Genomic DNA, 22,270 nt, shown 5'->3' on the forward strand with positions numbered 1-22,270 from the left:
TTATAGGAAAAGAAAATATCCTTTTTGTATAAAAGATTCCTCATCTTCTATGGAATTAAAAGAATTACATTTTAGGAAATCGAGAGGAACTGCAGCACTATGGGACACATGGGATGGTGAAAAGTTCCATTGGTCCTATCTTGTTTTAAATAAGGCTCTACCTAAACTGGTACAACCAGTGCTGCTCTAATGGGGCACAGACTAAATGGGAGTGTGCATTTCTCCTTCGGCTCCACCCTCTTCGTGCTAACCAGAGTCCCATATTAGACTTCTGGTTTCAGCCTGCAGGGACCAGTGCACCTGCTGCCCACAGTCCCAGAAATAGCCATAAACTTGAAGCAACATACTGGAGGAGCTAAGAACTATTTCTTTGCATTCATAAGTCATATAGGAAGAACAAGATTCAGCAAGTGTATCACTGATAATAACGAGTTGGGAAATGAGGAGGAAACAGGCTACAGTGAAAATGGCAGAATGGGTTATAGGATGGGGAAATACAGCAGAATTGTGCCTTCTAGGCACACAATACATGTTTGTGGAGTGAGAATGAATGATGCTGTTAGCAGGGTCCAGGAACAGGATATTTAGATTTAGATGACTTCGAGCTGGAAAATTCATAGAGATGGCCTTTTCCAACCTTTTTGTTTAGAGTCCCAGGGCTTTAAAAGACCTGACCAAGGTCACACAACTAGTTAAGTAGCAGAGTTAGGATTTTAACCCAGGTTCTGACTCCAGGACCATTCATTCCTCCTTCCACTACACCTGGTTAATTCCAACACTGCTAGTGTTATATCAGGCCTTTATTCTATTTAGTAGTGTTTGGAATTATTAGACCTGTATCATCTCCATCTGTGAAACAATTAGTTTTGTTATTACAGGATCCTACTTTGGTTCACCAGTAATTTGTTTTTGGAAAAAAGAAGCCCAAAGGGACTGAAAAGGTCAATAGAATGATAGTGATGGATCCATACTATTCTAGTTGGGGTAGGCAAATGTGATTAACAGTCAATACGTGAGCAATCAAAATGAAACAATGTTAAGACTGGCTTCATAGCAATTGTGCTCTTGTTTTGAGGAAAACTTTCTACTGTCCATATTTATATGACATCCCTGGACATTTATTCATAATCTGAGAAAGTTGCCAGCAATACTGAGATGCTAGGTAGGGATCATATAGTCAACATATGTGAAAGGTAGGACTTAATCCTAGGTCTCTCTGGCTCTGAAGCCAACTCTCTTCCCACTCTTATCATGTCTGCCTCTGCAAATATAAACATTATTACAAAAAGGAAAATGTCTTTTTTGTATAAAAGGTGAGAAAATGAATTTTAATTGAAACTATCTATTGCATATATATTGATAGATATACGCTGGCAGAGGGTAGATAAGAATTCACTCAAGAATTCTATGGGGAAAGGGCATAATAACTATATTTATCCATCTGTTTAGCTATTATTCATCCTCTACTATCATCTATCTACCTATCTAGGTATTTATTTAATCCCTCTTGCTTCCAAAAAAGGTTTGAGGCAGCATTATTATTCATTTTCTAGTACTAATTACAATATATTTGTTCTTTAAATGATCTACTTTCAGGGAAAAGGCAGTACTCTCCCTGTACACACACACACACAAGCTTTCCAAAGACAGTTAGTTGTCATTCACACATGTCCTCCCCTGTCCCCACCTACCAGGCTCACAAGCACACCACTCTCCAGGGGCATTATTAATAGAAGGATGTTCTATGCCAGAAGCTCTCAGGCTGTGGTCTGCAGACCACCAGCTGCCTCTGCAACAGCACCATGTAGTACTGGAAGTGATGAGGCACCCACCTTTGCAGGTGGCCTTTGCTTTCTCGCCTTCTCACCCAGCTTTCTTTGTTGCCTTTACAAGCAAGCAAGCAAACAAACAAAACAGTAATTTCAGGGATATTTAGTAATCTTTTGAGAGCTGCTCCCTGAAGCAATGCCCTCTATCATTTCTACTTTAAGGGAAAAAAATAAGATTATTCTCCTCTAGGCTACTCCTCCTCCCCAAAACGTAAAGGAGCACAGCAGAGACATACTCCGCCCAGAACATCTAACTAACCAGGGAAGAAAACAAGAAGGGGGAACCAGATGGGTTCAAAAACAAAAGACCCACCACATTTCTATTTCTAAACATATACACACACATACATGTGTATGTATATACACATACATACACATATATATAGTTCCTTCAAATGATTTCAAAATAGATCTTCCTTAAAGTTGCTGCTTTGAGAAATCTTTGTTGCAAGTTCCAGCATTAGGGTAACAAGTCTGCTCTGTTGTAGATTTTATTTCACTACAAGACACGCCTCTTTCTATTCTTGTTGAACTGCAGGATCTTAAAGATGATTAGCAAGTGAAAAAAAAAAAGGGAAGAAGAGAGATATGAGAGTGTCCTCAGACTTCTGTCCTCCCGGACAACCTTGTGCTCATTCCCTCACTCTATCCTTTTCGTACATGACTTTACAAAATCCCCTAGGATGTGTAAATGGAAAGCTATACCCCCAAACCAAAGAAGGAGCCCCTGAAATGCATCAGTGGCAGACAGAGGTGATAAAAGAATCTCAAGGGCACCCAATGAGCTAAGCAGAGCGTCTGCGCATGCATATCGTGTGAGTGTGTGTGTGTGTGTGTGTGTGTGTGTGTGTTTAAACGTGTGTATCCAGAAAAGAGAAAGAGGATTGGACTTCCCCGGCGCTTCCCCCAAACCCTGTTCAGCCAAGCCCTGGTTATGCTGTGTGGTTTAAATTATTTATCTAATGGTTTCCCCTGCAAACATCTTCCCCAGCTGTGCGGACAGCTGGCGCTCTGATTCCAGCTGCTTCTGACAGGTCCGGGAAGGGCAGTGGAGAAGGGCAGGAAGGGAAGAGGATGCATGGACGCAGGCATGCACCGGCAGCTCGCGTAGACACCGCTTAAGCGCTCTGCTCCCGGCCGCCCCGCCCCAGAGGCTCTCCCTAAGCTCGCCCCGGCTCGTCCCAGGCGCGCACCAAGCCATTCGCCTCCCCTCTCCCCACAAGGCCAGAGTCCTCACCGTCTCCGGGTCGTTCTCGAACACTTCTCGGGCTTCCTCCTTGTTGCACTGCTCCTCTATGCATTCCCTCTCCAGATGGCCTTGCTTGGTCTCTTCGAAGATCTGGTAGGCTCGGCGCTGTCTCGGCCGCAGGAACTGGGCTGCCTCCCGGGCCCGCAGCAGCACCGCTGCCCCGCACGACACCCGGCGCGGGAAAGGGGAGGGGGGGAGAGGGAGAAGGAGGGTCGGGTGGGAAATGGAGTGGGGGCATGGGGAGAGGGGGAAAGCAGAAGAGGTACCATAAATTCAGGCACCGGCAGGCACCCCACCCTGCTGGCAACAAGCGGCCAGAGCTGCTCTCCCCCCTCTCCGACCTCCCCGCACACGCACGCTCTGCGGCCGCAGCAGGCTGGGAACTGAGCACTTTCCCGTGTCCTTGAAGGAAGGGAGATGCTGTGGCCGCGGCGGTGGCGGCCGCAGCTACCGCTGTCGCGTGGTGGAGGGTGGGGATGGGGGGGGGCACAGCCACGGGCGGGGAGGGCAGAGGATCCCCTTCCCCAGGCTCTGAGCCGGAGAGGGCAGGCGCGAGACTGGGTGGGGGTGGTGGGGAGGGCAGGCAGTTCGGTGCTCTCCGGGTCGGTGCCCCGATCCCCCTTGCCCAGGGGACAAAGCAGAGCTAGGGAGGCGCCCGCTGGGGCCGGGGGTACTCACTCTGCGAGGAGTCGGTGGCCAGCAAGAGAAGCAGCAGGACAGTGCTGAGAGCTGCGGCGGGAGCCGGCTGCTGCGGCGGCGGCGGCATGATGCGGGGCTGGGATCAACTGCCTAGGAACGACCTGGAGCCGAGCGCGGCCGGGGCCGGGGGCCGGGGGCCGGGGGCCGGGGCCGGGGCCGGAGCCGGAGCCGGAGCCGGAGCCGGGGCCGGGCAGGCGGCGCTGGCTCCGGGCGGGTGCAGAGTGCGGGCGCACAGGCGGGCGGAGCGAGCGCGCAGCTACTGTCAGCCGGAGCCAGGGAAACTATGCCGAGCGCTGTGGGGGAGTCGCTCTCTTCATCTTATCCAATCATTTATAAAGTTTACATCCCGGCTCAGCCACGGAGGCACACCTATCGCCCTTCTCACCATTTCGTTGCGTCTATCATTGGAGACGGGAGAGCGGGGGCGGGGGCGGGGGCGGTGGCTAGGAGGTCCGAGGGGGGGGCGGGGGGAGTCACTTTTAGACTCTCGCTGTCGAGTCCACTGACTCAGAGGACACCAGGACCACGAGAGGTTGCACAGCTTGCGCACTCTGGTATAGTCAGGTCTGCCCAAGTTAACTTGCCACCAAATAAAGTTGTCTTTCTCAAAAGGTAATAATAACAACAATAGCAAAGGGAACTAAAAGGTGCCGGTATCTACAAGCACGAAGAAGACTGATAAAATGAATGAAATCGTATACATAAAGGAAGGACTCTCTTCCAAATCCATAATTACAAGACACTTAATTGCCATTTTGGGGAGTGAAAGAAAAAAAAAAAATCCCACAATTTACACGTGCTCTCCCCCCCCCCCCCCCCCCCCGCCTCCACACTCCGTGAAGCAAAATCTCCAGGTTCTTTCCTCCCCCTCTCCCCAGCCTCTTTTCAGCTCCCGACTAGCCAGACAAGGAATAAAAAATAAACTGAGGTCAAACCAAATCCATCTCTGCTTCAGGGGTGAGATTAAATTATTTCCTTTTGTAATCTACTCTTTTCATAATTATGATATTCAGAACCTTGAGGTTTCTCAGCAGCTATTTAAGCTGAGAACAACATTGTGTCTGTCTTGAGAGACCATATCTTTCTGTCCTCTGTGTTCTCAGAACATTTCTTGAAGAAACCGGCCAAGCCAGGGAGCATTTCCGTCACTAAGAGGGGGGAGGAGGGGAAGGGAGTATGAGAGCATCGAGCTTAGATGATGCACGTCTAGGTCCATCCTGCTAAGGAAGAAAATCAGAGGTTTAGAAGCCAGTCCAACCCCATTATTTTCAAGGTGAGAAACTGGGGCCCTGGGAGGTTAAAGTGACTTACACAAAATATCAAATATTTAAACCCTAGATAGGTGGAACATTCAGGGAATCTATTTTTTGTTTCTGGCTGTAGACACATCAAAAATCCAATGAATTTAAGAAGTCGTTTTATCTAAGCAATCAACAAACATTAAGAACTTAAAGGCACTGTGCTAGGAATAAATTCAAAGAATGAAACAATCATTTCTCTCAAGAAGCTTATATTCTACATGATAGAAAATAGTTTTAAGGGATGGCTTTTTTTTTTCAGCGAATCGTTATGTTCTCTGCATCATTGCAAAGCAAGGGTTATTCCCTTAGATTCTAGTTTCATTCCACTTTATGTAAATAGAGGGAAGTAATGCAGTTGTCTGTAATCTAAGGCAAGATCCTTAATTTAAAAAGTGTTAAATGTATACACTGTTAAACAAAATAACTTGGGGGGGGCACATTTTAGTGCTTTAGGATGACTATAACTTGTCAGACAAATGACATTTTGTTGTTGTGGGGCAATGAGGGTTAAGTGACTTGCCCAGGGTCACACAACTAGTAAGTCTCAAGTGTCTGAGGTGGGATTTGAACTCAGGTCCTTCTGAATCCAGTCAGTGTTTTATCCATTGTGCCACCTAGCTGCCCCCACAAATGACATTATTTAAGCATTTTGTGACCTTATAGTGAAATGTCACTCTAATTAGTTGCGGTATAGTGGAAAAAACACTAACTCTTAAGTTATGGGTTCTAGTCTTGTCTGTCAGAAAATGACTGTGTGACCTTAGGTAAATCTTGTAGTCTTCCCATTTATAAAGTGAGGGAGTGAGATAAATTAAAGTTTCATAATTTAAAAACTCTAAGGTTTCTTTCATATTTAAATTGTATAGTAGCCAACACTCATCTAATGCTTTAAGTTTTGCATCTGATCCTAACAGTAACCCTGGGAGCTAGATTTTACATTTTACGGATTCCCACTTTACAGATGTGAAAGCTGAGATTCAGGTAGGTTAAGATAGCTAGTCTGACACTCTTGTCACTTCACCACACTGATCTATTCCAAGTCACCTGAAGGGTAATAATGCCTGATGCTACTTGCATGTAACTGCAGTTAACACACAAAAGTTATGTACAGTATTGGATTTCACCAAGGTAAGTAGATAAAAAATGAAATTCATTCATTTTTCTGTCTGTATTGCTCTTTTTGAGGGCTAGTTTTAAAATGTGGGAAAGGTTCATTATTTTAGTAGCCAGTTACTCTATGTAATAGATACATGTATGTCTTCTATTGTGCAAGGTGCGTATTGTGCATCTACTGATGTGGATAATAGGGGGTTGGCTGGTTGGCTGGCAAGGTTTCAGTATCACTCTCTCACCTGGAGGAAAGTGTTCCAGAAAATGTATGGCCATCTCCTTTTAAGAAGGACCAGCCCAGGGGCAGCTAGATGGTGCAGTGGATAGAGCACTGGCCCTGGATTCAGGAGTACCTGAGTTCAAATCTGGCCTCAGACATTTGACACTTTCTAGCTGTGTGACCCTTGGCAAGTCACTTAACCCCAACTGCCTCACAAAAACACACAAAAAGAAGGACCAGCCCAGGTTTTCTACACATCTCTATCTCCTATTTACATAATCTCCTCCCCTCAAAGTGAAAATTTTGACATAGTAATTAAGGAAGAAATGAGTTCTAACTCTCCATTTTAAAGCCTCCAAAGTCACAAAAGACTCTACTAGAATGGAAAATTTGACTTTTAGTCATTAATTCACTCAGCCAGAAAACACTAATTTAGCACCTGCTGTTTTCAGGCTACTTTGTGCTGCCCTAGGAATTCACAAAATAGAAATGATACAGACTTTCCCTTCTTATAGCTTACAATCTAATAAACAGAGAAGACATTTACACAAATAATTATGATAAAAGGGAGTTACATAAGCAGAAACCAGTGGTCCAGGCCAAGTGCTAGGAGATATTTAAAGAACAATCAATCATTTTAGCTGATGAGTCAAAGGGATGCTTTGTGAAGAAGACAGCACCTGATATGAGTCCTGAATTCAGGGAAAGACTTCAGCAGCCATAAACCCTGAGAATATGTCACACGCATATATACATGCAAATATATTTATGCATACATGCATATATACATTAACATAAATATACATGTATGCAAATATAAAACCTGTATAATGACATGTATGTTTATGTGTGTATAAATGTATATTATGCAAGGAGCAGCTGGGTGGTGCAGTGGATAGGGTACCACCAGGTCTGGAATCAGGAAGACCTGTTCTCAAATATGGATATAAACGTTAGCTGTGTGGCCCTGGGCAAGTCACTTAACCCTGTTTGCCTCAGTTTCCTCCTCTGTAAAATGAACTGGAGAAGGAAATGACAAATCATTGCAGTATCTTTGCCAAGAAAATCTCAAATGGGGTCATGAAGAGTTGAGAATGACTGAAATGACAACAACAAAACCTAGGCAGGTCACTTAAATTAGCTGTGCCTCAGTTTCCTCATCTGTAAAATCAGATTAAATTCAATGACCTCTAAGGTTTCTTCTGACTCTAAATCCACAATCCGAAGATCATCTAGTCCAATCATAACCTAACAGGAATTCCCTCTGGAACATATTCAAGTGATCTTCCTGCCTTTGCTTGAAGACTTGAATATGGGCAGTTCTGTTGTCTGGGGCCGAGCAGTATAAATCTAATGCTGCTTCATAGACAGGCCTTCAAATACGTAAAGACGCTAACATGTCATTTCCCCCTACACACACACACCTCCATTTTTCTTTCACCAGTATAGGATGAAGAGTGATGCAGTGGAATGAACACTGCATTTGAAGAGAGAAAACCTGGGTCTTAATCCTGGTTTTGTCAGCTGTTAAAAGAAGAGTTCAGATTACATAATCTTTAAGACTCCTTCCAACTCCAGATCTGTGATTTGTTATTGTTGTGTTTAGTTTTTTCAGTCATGTCCGACTCTTCCTGACCCTGTTGGGGTTTTCTTGGCAAAGATACTGGAGTGCTTTGCCATTTTCTAAACATCCCCAGTTCTCTTTAACTGTATGGCATGATTTTTTTTTAGTGAGGCAATTAGGGTTAAGTGACTTGCCCAGGGTCACACAGCTAGTAAGTGTTAAGTGTCTGAGGTCGGATTTGAACTCAGGTACTCCTGACTCCAGGGCCAGTGCTCTATCCACTGCACCACCTAGCTGCCCCTGTATGGCATGATTTTAAAGCTCTGCCATTTTGGTAGCCCTCCTTTGAATGCTTTCCAGTTTATCAATGCCCTCCTGAAAATGTACTGCCTGGAACTGAATATGATATTTCAATGCAATATAAGCAGGGAAGAGTATAGTGGGACAACATCTTCCTTCAATATTAAGTCTTCCCTCCCTTAAGCTAAACATCCCTAATTCTTTCAAAACTGATTCTCTTGTATGGTTTGTTATTCAGTCTTCCTACCACCCTAATCTTTCCTTTCTGTATGTACTCCAGCTTATCTATAGCCTTCCTAAAATGTGGCACCTATAACTAGATATAGTACTCCAAATTTGCTTTTGGCATTCTTTTATCTATCATGTCAGCTGTCATTTTCAGACTGGTTTCACCTGCAAATTTGACAAGCATTCACCCATCCAAACATACCTTCATCCAAATCATTGATAAAACATTGACCTTGTTTATGTCTTGTCTCCTCCATTACCTTGTGAGTTCCTTGACAGCAGGGATTGTTTTTACCTTTTTTGTTGTATACCTAGAGCTTAGCTCAGGGTGTGGTATATAATAGGTGCCTAACAAATCCTTGTTGATTTGACTTGGCCTTCAGAGGACCCAGGAGGGATGCTTGAGGCACTTCAGAGGAGACTTTTCTCCAAGTAAAAATAGACCATTACCTCTACTCTTGGAATCTGGTATATTCAATCATTTGTGAATCCATCTGGTTCTGCCATTATCAACCCAACTATCTCCAGCTAGCTGACAAAAATCTTTGTTAAATGCTTTGCTGAAATAAAAGAATATTGTATCTTTAGTACTTCTCTGAACCAGTCTAATTACCCTGTCAAAAAAGGACGTGAGTTTAGTCTATCATTACCTGTTCTTAATAAGGTCACACCCTTTCTAAATGCTCAAAAACCATACTTTTAATAATGTGTTCTAGAATTTTTCCAGGAAAAGAAGTCAATGGTCTATAGCTTAAAGATGCTGCCCTTTTCACTGTTTGTGTTTTGAAACTAAGATGACTCTTGCCCTTCTCCAGTTCCATGGAACTTATCCCCGTTCTCTAAGATCTTTCAAAGTCACTTATAGTAGTTCTGTAATCAAACCTGCCAATTCTTTCAGACTCTAGACTGTACCTCCTCCAGGCCTGGTGACTTGAACTCATTAAAGACAACTTGATGCTGTCTTTCTATCTCCAGTTCTTTTGGATTTCAGCTCTCTACTAACAATTTCCCTCATATAATGCTACCCAGACTATAGCGCCTTCTTTCCAAACCCTAATTCTTCTTCCTACCACCCAAACTCCCTCAATTTCTCTAAATGGTGCCACTATCATCCTAGTTAAAACAATAAGAAGCATTTAGCAGGTGACTATTAAGTGCCAGACCCCTGATTTCTCCTTACTTATTAGATAGAAAAGCCTTTAAGAACAAAAAAGTCTGTACCATAACTATCTTTGTATTCCTAGTACCTAGTGTCTAATAGACTCTTTTTTTTTTTAAGTGAGGCAGTTGGGGTTAAGTGACTTGCCCAGGGTTACACAGCTAGTAAGTATTAAGTGTCTGAGGCCGGATTTGAACTCAGGTACCCCTGACTCCAGGGCTGGTGCTCTATCCACTGCACCACCTAGCTGCCCCTAATAGACTCTTTTTATTTATTTATTTATTTATTTATTTTTTAGTGAGGCAATTGGGGTTAAGTGACTTGCTTAGGGTTACACAGCTAGTAAGTGTTAAGTGTCTGAGGCTGGATTTGAACTCAGGTACTCCTGACTCCAGGGCCAGTGCTCTATCCACTGCGCCATCTAGCTGCCCCCCCCATAGAGTCTTAACAACTTTGTTTAATTGAGTTCATTAGAATTAAATTATTTCCCAACAGAGAAAATAACAGAGGAGAAAGTTGTAGACATAGCATTAGAGTAAGGAGATATTGTAGTGGATGGAATTTAAAGGCTGGAGTTGAAACTGGATTTGAATACTGGCTATGGTACTATTTGGGAATACTTGGGCAAGTCATGTCATTTCTCTCAGCCCAAACACTGAACTGATCTGGAGCATCCATCCCTTCTATTTCTTCTTCTCTTTTTTGTAATTAAAAAACCCCACCTTAATAGTATTTTATTTTCCCGCAATTAAATGAAAAGATAGTTTTCAACATTCTTCCCCTCCACCCCCCACCCCTAGGGGGCAGTGAGTACTAATGAGTTATGTGACTTGCCCAGGGTCACACAGCTAGTAAGTGTCAAGTGTCTGAGGCCATATTTGAACTCAGGTCCTCCTGACTACAGGGCCAGTGCTTTATGCACAGCACCACCTAGCTGCCTGCCCCTCAGCATTCATTTTTGTAAGATTTTTAGTTACAGATTTTTCTCCCTCCCTTCCCAAAACAGCAAGCAATCTGATATATGTTATGCAGTATAATCATGTTAGACATATTTCCACATAGGTCACATTGTGAAAGAAAAATCAGAACAAAATACAAATTTATATTTCACTTATGTTTTTTCTTTTTTTGGGGGGGGGACTATTGGGGTTAAGTAACTTGCCCAGGGTCACCTAGCTAGTAAGTGTCAAGTTTCTGAGGCTGGATTTGAACTCAGATCCTCCTGACTCCAGGGCCAATGCCCTATCCGCTTCACCACCTAGCTGCCCCATCATCCCCTTTACTTCTTTTTTCTTTCTTTCCTTTTTTTTTTTTTTTGGTGAGGCAATTGGGGTTAAGTTACTTGCCCAGGGTCACACAGCTAGTATGTGCTAAGTGTCTGAGGTCAAATTTGAACTCAGGTCCTCCTGACTCCAGGGCCAATGCCCTATCCACTTCACCACCTAGCTGCCCTATCATCCCCTTTACTTCTTTCTTTCTTTCCTTTTGATTGTGTGAGGTTGTTACTTGCCCAGGGTCACACAGCTAGTAAGTGCTAAGTGTCTGAGGCTGGATTTAAACTCAGGTCCTCCTGACTCCAGGGCCAATGTCCTATCCACTTCACCACCTAGCTGCCCCATCATCCCCTTTACTTCTAAGACTTACCATCCTACAATGAATCAAAAGCTCTTTTTAAGCATTTACTGTGTGAGAAACACCATTCTGACTTCTGTAAATATAAATATAAAGTCCCTTCTAGGAGCTTACATCAAAAGGGGAAATGACAGTGAGTTGAATAACAGGACATTCAATTAACATTTCTTTTCCAGAGACAATTGTCGTGTTGATTTGATTCCATTTCTCTGAACAAGAGCTAAAAAGGAGCTAGAGCGGGTGGATATTCCTGGCAGTTGGATGGAAAACAGCCAATGTGAAGAGGAGGTTGCATGATCCCCAAGAATGTTGGCTTAATTCCTCCCATGCATGGTCCAGAGGAGAGGGATCAGGGAGTTGAAATCCAGATGGTAGCAGGGTGGGAAAAAAGTGATATTAGCTTCAAGTGGTTTTCCTTTGGTGGAGATATACCCCCAGTGAAGAATATCGCATCTTATCCATGCTTTCCTATTGGCCAGTTACAGGGGTTTTATTAGTTCACCAGCTCTCAGCTCTGAGCAAATTGATATATGGTGCTAGGGGAGTAACTGTCAAGTCTTGACTTCTCCCCAAAGACCCAAAGCAGGGGTAGAGTCAGGCCTTCCACTATATTTCCCATCACTCCATCTCCCCTGCTGTTTATCCCTATCCTTGTATGATCTTCTCACTTGTTCTTAATCCTCAAAATAAGATATATTAGGTAACAAAAATACCATTAAGGTATAAATCTCTCTAACTAAAAGCTCTCCAAAAACCAGCGTGTCCTCATTTCTCCTTACAATACGGTAGCTAAGTAGCATAGTTCTTAGAGTACCAGTCATGGAATTAGGAAATCCTGATTTATTATCCTATCCCAGGCAGTTATTATCTGTGTGACACTAGGCAGATCATGTAAATTGCCTCAGTTTCCCCATCTGTAAAATGCAATAACAATGGCCCCTAATACAGAATTCTCGTGCTGGTCAAATGAATTAATGTATGCAAAGCATTTTACAAATCTCAAAGCATTACATAACCTTTATCAAATTGCTTACTTACTGACTGAGGAAGGGAGAGAATTTGGAAATCAAAATTTTTTAAAAACCTAATGTTAAAAATTGTTTTTATATGCAATTGGGAAAAAATAAAATATTAAAAACACATGATATAAATGTTAGCTATTACTCTTACTTATTGGAATAATATTTAACATAATGGGGGCAGCTAGGTGGCACAGTGGATAGAGCACCAGCCCTGGATTCAGGAGGACCTGACTTCAAATCTGGCCTCAGACACTTGACACTTACTAGCTGTGTGACCCTGGGCAAGTCACTTAACCCCAATTGCCTCACCAAAAAAAACCCCACAAAAAATATTTAACATAATGAATTCAAGCACAGGAAATCAATTTGGACAGTTCCTTGTCATGAAATTTGGCCTATACACTTACTTATGCTATCAGCCATGCTGTTTTCCTTGCTAAAGTGTTGCTTCTTTGATGACTACTGTTCTCTCAATTTTCTAGTCGTCCATCCCTCCGCCCCACCCCTGTTATATCTTATGAAATATCTAGCATTTACATATTGGAAATCTGCAAATGCTATACAGCAAGGTTTGATTTGTTGTTTTGTTGATTGTCCAATCTTAAGAAAGTGATGAAGAGGGGGCAGCTAGGTGGTGCAGTGGATAAAGCACCGGCCCTGTAGTCAGGAGGACCTGAGTTCAAATCTGGCCTCAGACACTTGACTAGCTAGCCTTGGATAAATTCCTTCACATCTCTGGGCCTGTTTCCTCACAAGTAAATTGGTGCCCCTTCCAGCTCCATGATTGATTTGTCCAGGGTGTCCCACCCTTGTTAGAGGGAAGTGAATGTACCGATTTCCAAGTATTATGAAGTAGCATTGAATTAAGCTGTAATTGGATTTGTTTTTTGGTTTTTGTTTGGTTGGGTTTTTTTTGCGGGGCAATGAGGATTAAGTGACTTGCCCAAGGTCACACAGCTAGTAAGTGTCAAATGTCAGAGACCAGATTTGAACTCAGATCCTCCTGAATCCAGGGCAGGTGCTTTATCCACTGTGCCACCTAGCTGCCCCTTGTAATTGGATTTTATAAAAAGTCTGAGTAATTTCATAATATTTGCACTGGTAACAATAAACCTCAGAATAGTGATAACAGTAATCAGATTTCATGCTTCATAGGATAAACTATTTTACTGCGGGGCTCCCAAAGGAATTATTTTTGCAATATTAAAAAAAAAACCCAGCTAGTGATGCGCAGAGTCTTGTTTTGTTTACTTTCTCAGCTCTTGGGAGGCATTGGGTATTAGTTATTAACAGGAATGTTGGATGGGGAGGCCGTCATCTGATCCAGTAAATTCTGGGAATGCTCATACCTCCACAAATGTTACAATAGCTTTTAAAGTACTGTGGGTTTCAAAACCATAACTTAAGCAAATAAAGGTCCCATTGGCAAAGCAACATGGAAAACTGAGGCAATTAATTACCTGGATTTTTTTCTAACAGAAAGTCTCCATTCATTCCTTCATGTATATGTATGTAGAAAACTATGTATTTATTTTGTCCCCTGATGAATGTGGTCTAAATGAGGAATTAAATTGTATTTACCAAGCTGTTAAGATACCCTGATAAAGGTCAATATCAGAGGTCATCATCCAGAGCCATCACAATTCTACACTCTACCCTATGTAAATTTTTTTTCTTGCTTTTGCAAGAATTTCTATTTTTAAAAGATAATTTTTTATTTGTTCAATTATTGAGCATGTTTTCTCCCTCTCACCTCTCTCTAAACCACAGGGAAAAAACTAGAAAGAAAAAGAAAAAATACCCTTGTATTATGCAACAATAGTCAAGTAAAACAAATTCCCATGTTGCCTATATCCAAAAATATCTTTCTCATACAGCATATTAGTCCATCGTCTCTCTTTAATGAAGTGGGAAGGATCATGGTTGATCAATGTGTCAATCAGAATTCTTAATTCAGAATTGTGCATTTTTACAGTATTGATGTTATAGAATACATTTTTTCCTTATTCTGCCAACTTCACTCTGTATCAGTTCATACTGATAAAGAGTCTTTTCAGTTCTCTTTGGAAACCATCTCTTTCCTCATTTCTTATAGCACAATAATATTCCTTTAAATTCATATAACATAATCTGTTGCCAGTCCCCAATTGATGGACACCCCTGAGTGCCCAGTTCTTTGTCCCTACAAAAAAAAGAGCTAGGACCTGAATTCAAATCCATCCTTACATACTAGCCCTGTGACCCCAGAAAAGCCACTTAACCTCCACCTGCCTCAGTTTCCTCATTTGTAAAATGAGGATAACAATAGCATCTACCTTCTAGGGTTGTTATGAAAATCAAATGAGATAATACTTGTGAAGTGCTTTGCAAACTTTAAAATGTTAAATAAATGCTAATGACTGATGATAAGAATTTTTAAATATTTTGTAACTGAAACTCATGATTCCACAAAGGACATTCCTTTTTCAAAGTCTTGTAAAAGGCACATTTTATTTTAGTTTCTTACTCCTCAAATATCTCATACCACCTTTCCTGGTCATCTTTGTACTTAAAATAATTCCCTTGTTTTATATAGAGTTATAAAGAGGCATCATAGAAGAAAGCTAGGGAGTTGGATATTTAGATACCTGAGTTTCAGTGCTGACTCTGACACCCTAGAGGATTGTTGACCCTTAGGTAAGTCATTTTATCTTTCTAAGTCTAAGTTTTCTCATCTGTAAAATGAGGGTCATATAATTTATAGCTGGAAGGGAGCTTAGAAATCACCTAATCTAAGATTGGATATATGTGTTAATAGATGATTTTATGTTATTTTATATGCATATTATATATGCATATACATATGCATGATATAAAATTCAACAAGTAATAGAAATGTTATTGTTCAAAAACTGTTGTCTATTATATGCATACTATATATGCATATATGTACATTTACATGGTATACAATTGAATATCTATAAATGTTAGCTATTATTTATTATTAACCTTTCCCTCTTTCTTTGATCTCTTTTGGGTATAGGCCTAGTAGTGGTATCACTGGGTCAAAGGGCATGCACAGTTTAGTAACATTTGGAGCCTAGTTTCAAATTGCTTTCCAGAATGGCTGGCCCAATCCTTTTTTTAAAAGTTTATCATTATTATTATTTTTTATTATGCTGTCATTTCCCAGCACCACTTCCCAGTGGAGTTCCTTCTTGTAACAGAGAAATTGTTAAAACAAAACAGCCTGACTCGAACATGCCTGGCGGCATACATATGTGTATATCTCATTCCATTCCTGTTGTTTTCCCTTCTCTCTACCAAGAATTTTTATTGTTGTCCTGTCATGTCAGTCATCTCTGATTCTTTGTGACTCTGTTTCAGATTTTCTTGACAAAGATACTGGAGTAGTTTGCCATTTCCTTCTCTAACTCATTTTACAGATAAGGAAACCGAGGCAAACAGGGTTAAGTGACTTGTCCAGGGTCACACAGCTAGTAAGTGGATGAGGCTGGATTTGAACTCACAAAGATCAGTTTTCTTGACTCCAGACCCAGTGCTCTAATCCGCTGAGCCACCTAACTGCCCTTACCAAGAGCAGAAGATATTTATGTGAATTTTTCCCAAAGAGTTTTATTTATTTATATATTTATACACACACGTGTGTGTATATACATGTGTATATGTGCATGTATTTATGCATGGATATACATATACATACATATGTATGTACATACTACATACATACATGCATATAATCTCAGTGTGTTATGGAGTCCAAGAACCTGGATTACATCCCCGATTTAGCCATTAACTACTTGTGTGTCCTTGGGCAAGTCACTTAACTAATATCTGTAAGCTTCACTTTACTCATCTGTAAAATGAGGAGATTGGATCCTTATCATCCCTCTTAGCTCTAGAGCTGTAATCCTCAGAATAATCCTAAAATAATTTAAATCCTATTGTCACCGTTTTATAACCAGACAAACCGAGGCTCAGACTTGCAGAGGATAACATAGCTATCAAGTGTCAGAGTCAGGATTTGAATCCAGTTCTTCCTGACTCTTCCTTGACTCCAACCTTCTAGCCACTTGACAAAGTGCTACTTCTTTATTAAGAGGAGCTAGGGGGCTTAGTGGATATAGCCCAGGACCTGGAATTAGGAAGACCAGGGTTCAAATCCTGCTTCAGAAACTTACTGACTGTGTGACCCAGGGCAAGTCACAACCTCCGCTTGCTTCAGTTTCCCCATCTGTAAAATGGAGAAAATAATAGCATCTACTTCTCAGAGTTATTGTGAAGATTAAATTGATATAATAATTGTAAAGATCTTAGTCCTGTGCCTGACACAAAGTAAGCTCACTTAATCTGTCATCTTATCTATCTACCATCTATCTATCTATCAATCATCTATCTTTCTATCTTATCCATCCATCCCTCTGTCCGACCGTCTGTCCCTCTATCTACCTATCTATCTTGTCATCTATCATCTATCTTATCCATTCATCCATCCATCTATCTACCTATCTATCTTTCTATCTATCATCTATCCATCTACCCATCCATCCATCTACCTAAAATGTTAACAAAAAATAATAATATTACTTAATTTATTTATAATGATTAATAATAACTAATAATAGCATCTACCTCCCAAGGTCATCTGAGGATAAAATGGGGAAATATTGGGCAGTGGATAAAGCACCAGCCCTGGATTCAGGAGTCCCTAAGTTCAAATCTGGACTCAGACACTTGACATTTACTAGCTGTGTGACCCTGGGCAACTCACTTAACACTCATAGCCCCATGGGGGAGGGGAATAAATAAAATGAGGAAATATGTGTAAAGTATGTTGCAAACCTTAAACTTCTATAAAAATACTAGTTAGTATGAGATAATGAGCTAATTGTAAAGTTTTTAGCAGAGCCCCTGGCACATGGAAGGTTCCATGCAAATGTTAGTTGCTATTATTATTATGATTATTAATTATGATTATGATTTCAGACCAAACAGTGCACAGATTACATTTCTGATGTAAATTAGTGTTGTTTTCCTTCATTGTTTATTATTTTTATTGTTTATAGTATATTATTTTGATTATTGCTCACATGCATACTTCCAGGATGATCTTCGAGCAATTTAATTGCCCAGGACATCTGGGGGGCATGCTAGAGTAAATGAGGAGGTTCTGGATTGTTATTCACAAGAAGGGAATTAAAAGAAGTATCTGCTTGACCAAGGACCATTCTAAGATCATACTGCAGGTTGGGCAGGTAGGTGGAAAAGTGAAGTGTTGGAGTTATAGTCAAGAAGATCTGAATTCACACCCCGTGCCAGACACTCACTATCTGTCTGATCCTGGGCAAGTCATTTACCCTTAACCTCAGTTTTCTCATCTGTAAAATGAGGATAATTATAGTACCTATTTCATAGGGTTGTTGTGAGATTCAAATGAGATTTAATAGATAGGTATGTGTGTGTGAATATATAGATACATAATATATCCACACATATACATATATGCGTGTGAATATATAGATACATGTATATATACATATGCAGACACATGTGTGTATGTGTGTATATCTATCTATACATACATATACACACATATATCTCTCTATATAGGCAAACCTTAAAGGACTATAAATGCTAGCTATTCTTCTTGTTATTTACAAGTTGGGGCACTGATCCTGAATCAAAAGCCAGATTGGGAAACAAGGCAGCAGCGGGCATTTTCCCTCAAGTTGGGGGAAAGTGCCAGGGAGTGGTAAATCTGCTAAGAAACCAAACTTTAAAACGGTTTCTAATCAAAGCAGTGTCTTTTGAAAAGGTGGCAGTTGTGGTCAGAACCAGGTAAGAGGTCTTCAGTACTTACAAATGTATTTGTTATCACTTGAATCCTCTCCTTCACCCCCAAAGAAATGAAGCAAATGCCATGGCCTGCATTAGTTGCCAATATTTAATTAGAGGAAAGGGGGGAAATTGTAGCAAACATCCTTTTCAGCAGCAAACAAATAATTCTGGGCTAAGGACAACAGCAGGCTGACCCTGTGTCTCCCTGGGCAAGAAGTCTCAGAATGAAAAACAGGTACATTCCAGAAGCTTTGATGCGGATACACTGCTGTTTGAGAATGTGCCTATTTGGCTCTCAACACATACAAATTTGGAACCAGCTGCTGACTTATGAACTGCGGCTCCTCGTCCGATGCCAAGGAACAAGCCCTTGCTTTCAAGGACAGGAAGCTCCAAGCTGTTGTCCCTGATGGGTCCATCTCAGGTCTCATTGAAGGAGATTTCCGTTCCTGCAAAGGTCAGGACTGTAGGTGACATGAGCAAGAAACTCCAGGCAGTGGGGAAAAATCCAGTGGCTGACCTTAGAATGTCCCTACCCTCCCAGGGCATATGAAAAGGAGACCCCTTTCATTTGACTTTAGGGTAGGGGAGCCCCTTTGATAGGGGCTTTTTGGGGAGCCACCAAAGTTTCTTTGATGATGACAAAATTATTAGACAACACTCCTGTGGCAGAGCACTGCAGAAGATACGTTAATTCAGAGTGAACCCAGATAAGTTTTCAAGGACATTAAAAAAAAAAAGTCTCCATATTCTTTGAAGGGATCTGGTCATGCTTGGAAAGTATAGATTGCTTTCCCCTTACCAGAACAGTCTCCTGTTATATATTTTAATGACTCATGACAAGATGAAGCCTACCAAAAAATGGAGAGAGTACAAATAAAGGTGGTTTCATAGCCAGGAACCAGAAAACACAGCCAAATCTCAAGCTGTTGATGTTCAGTTATTTTAGTCGTGTCCTACTCTTCACAATCCCATTTCAGGGTTTTCTTGGCAAATGTAGTAAAGTGGCTTGCTATTTCCTTCTCCAGCTCATTTTACAGAGGAGGAAACTGAGGCAAATAGAGTTAAGTGACTTGTCCAGGGTCACACAGCTAGCAAGTGCCTGAGGCTGGATTTGAACTCAGATCTTCCTAGCTCCAGGCCTGGTGCTCTATCCAATCATTGTGCCACCTAGCTGCCCATATAGATGGCTATAACTATCATAAATAGATGCATTCTCCCACAGTATTTGACAGAAAATGTTGTGTTTTTTTTTAAATGCTTCTGAACCTGCACAGAAGAGTGTGCAGCCATTTCTGTGGTAAGAGCTATAGAAGGAAACAGAGCTAATGAAGGGACATCTGTAAGAGCAGTGATCAAATAACACCATGACAGAGGAAACTTGAAAAGGGTATTTGAAGACGTTTAAAGCTATTTCAAGATCACTTCAACAGAGGCTGGTATACCCGGTAGAAAACTTGAATGCCACATCACCCAATTAAAGGCAACCAAAAACAAAGAAGCCGGAAAACAAAAGCATACCAGAAATTCTGGATTTCCTCAATCAGCAGTTGGAAATAATAAGTGAAGGTGATTTGAGGATTCTAAACAATACAAAGAGCAAAATAAACTGGTATCCACCTGCATCCCAAAGGAGAAGGATGTAAAAATTTCTGGTCATTTGTGGGATCAAAAGACAAGGAGCACAAGGAAAGTGCAAATTGGAAACAAGAAACAGAAAGTGCCTTGTTAATGTCATGAGGGACAAGACAGGCTTAATCAAGGGAGGTGACTGAAATTCTAGCTTCTTTGCAAAACTAGGAAGTGGTAGGGTTGGCTGAGAGTCATAATTATTGACTCAGGTACTTCACAGTGGTGTATGAATGACCAGACAGGTACTTTAGCAGAGTACTCTCTGATATAAGCCTGAGCCCACCTTTCTTTTTTTTTTTTTTTTTTTAGTGAGACAATTGGGGTTAAGTGACTTGCCCAGGGTCACACAGCTAGTAAGTGTTAAGTGTCTGAGGCCGGATTTGAACTCAGGTACTCCTGATTCCAGGGCCGGTGCTCTATCCACTGCGCCACCTAGCTGCCCCGAGCCCACCTTTCTTAATGGAATCAATCAACAAACATTTATTAAATGCCTACTCAATGATCTTAGAAAAAACATGGAAAGACTTGAAATAATGAAGAATGAAATGAGCGGAACCAAGACAACAATGTATATAGTAACAGCACTATTGTTTTAAGAATGACTTTGAGAGTGTCATGGGGAAATTAGTTATTCCTCTGTAAAGAATTAAACTCTCACACAGTCCAGTTAGAATTAAATGGTCTTTTATTTCAAGGGACCAAGAGGGAAGTTGAAGACTTCACCTCAATGGAAAGAGATGGCTTTCCTTTGAGAACAGAAGAAAGGACAAAGCTTTTATAGAAGATAGATGGGGTGACCACCTGGCAATGGAAAGTTCCTTATTGGGGGTGGAGTGGGAGAAGATTGAATGAAGGGAGGTGGTCCTGACTGCTGGAATTGATGTAGGAGGTAAAGAAGGGGTTAACAGACAAACCTAAGACCTGAGCTCTAATCTGAGCTCCAAGAGAGGCTATAACTTAAAGATCCCAGTTCTAAAAGGGATTAATGGATAACTTGAGACTTGGGCCCTCATCAAAGTCAGAGCCTAGGTTCTTGTTAAGTGGTACCTGGAGGTCTGACTCCTATTAATTACCCCATTAATCAATACCCACAACAAAAACATAAAGAGACAGGTCATAGAGACCCTAACCATAGAGAAAAGTGATAGAAATCCTAACTGATAAATGTTAATACCCAGAAACTAGGCCTGAGAATGAAAAATACAGGGACATTCTGACCTTGGCAAGTTGAGGTAACATGCCCAGAAAAGACCAAATTTGTCCCCAGTTCACCTTATGATGTGTAAACCCCCAAAACACACCTCCATGGAAAAAAAGGTACCAGCTCCAAATTAGGATAGGCCCTCCCCTATACCTCGCTAAGGTGGAGATTATTATAATGAGACTGATAATCAATTTATCCATACTATAAATATAACTATCTTTTCTTTCCCTATTTGAGAGATGCCTTTCCATTTTTCTGCTACTCTCCCTGTGGTCAACAGTCTTTCAATAAAACTTGGGAAACTGAGTCACTGAGTCTTGTCATTCTTTGAGATGCCTCCCACATCAGAATTATCTCTGTCCCAGGCTTATCTCCTCTTATTTTTTTTTTTTTTTTGGCAAGGCAATGAGGGTTAAGTGACTTACCCAGGGTCACACAGCTAGTACATGTCAAGTGTCTGAGGCTGGATTTGAACTCAGGTCCTCCTGAATCCAAGGCCAGTGCTTTATCCACTGTGCCACCTAGCTGCCCCTCCTCTTATTTTTTAGGTGTGTCTGTCCTTTAGCTTCTCAAGGAGAAAACTTCTGAATTACCCCAGATCCATATCAAGTGAATAAGTAATTTTGATTATTATAAAACTTCTGAAGAAATACACTATCTGCATCCAGAGAAAGAACTGATAAATAGAAATATATATATATAGAATAAGTTTACATATATATGTATGTGTGTATATATGTATATGTATGTGTATATATATATATATACACACACACACACATATACATGCATACACACTTACCTATTTGTGTCTAATGGTAGCCATCTCTAGGACAGGTGGAAGGGGGCGGGGTGGGAGGGAAGAAAGAAAAGGGGAAAAAAAGAAATTTACCTGATAACTTTATTATATATTTAAAAGGAATAGCAAGTTGCACATAATAGATTTGCAGTTTCATATGTAATCCTCTTTTTTATTATACTATGTTATGAAAATGCTTGTTTTATTCCATAAATTAAACAAAAATTAAATGCCTACTCTGTGCCTGACACTATGTTAAGTGCTAAAAGCCCCTGCCCCTGAGGAGCTCACAATCCAATGAAAGCATAACCCAATGTAATGCATTGCAATCAGGATCCTAGGATTTTAGATCATCCAGGGCGACCTCCTCATTTTTTTAGCTGAGAATAGTGAATCCCAGGGTGAAGTAAGCAGGGGTGTTCTTCCCTCTAAGCCAAAAAGGGATGAAAGTATGCAGATCAAGGGCTTCAAGGTGGAGACTTTG

At 41.1% G+C, this 22,270-nt stretch overlaps 1 protein-coding gene across 1 annotated transcript in view; it reads right to left on the reverse strand.

Moving 5' to 3' along the window:
- Nucleotides 1-3,914, reverse strand: part of GAS6 (growth arrest specific 6) — a 101,974-nt gene extending 98,060 nt beyond the window's left edge. The window contains 2 exon segments of the mRNA XM_043990631.1: nt 3,067-3,233; nt 3,757-3,914. Of these exon segments, the coding sequence (XP_043846566.1) occupies nt 3,067-3,233; nt 3,757-3,844 (255 nt within the window). The 5' untranslated portion in view covers nt 3,845-3,914.
- Nucleotides 3,915-22,270: the final 18,356 nt, after the last annotated feature.

Source organism: Dromiciops gliroides, chromosome 3, assembly GCF_019393635.1.
Source record: "Dromiciops gliroides isolate mDroGli1 chromosome 3, mDroGli1.pri, whole genome shotgun sequence".
NCBI classification, from domain to species: Eukaryota; Metazoa; Chordata; class Mammalia; order Microbiotheria; family Microbiotheriidae; genus Dromiciops; species Dromiciops gliroides.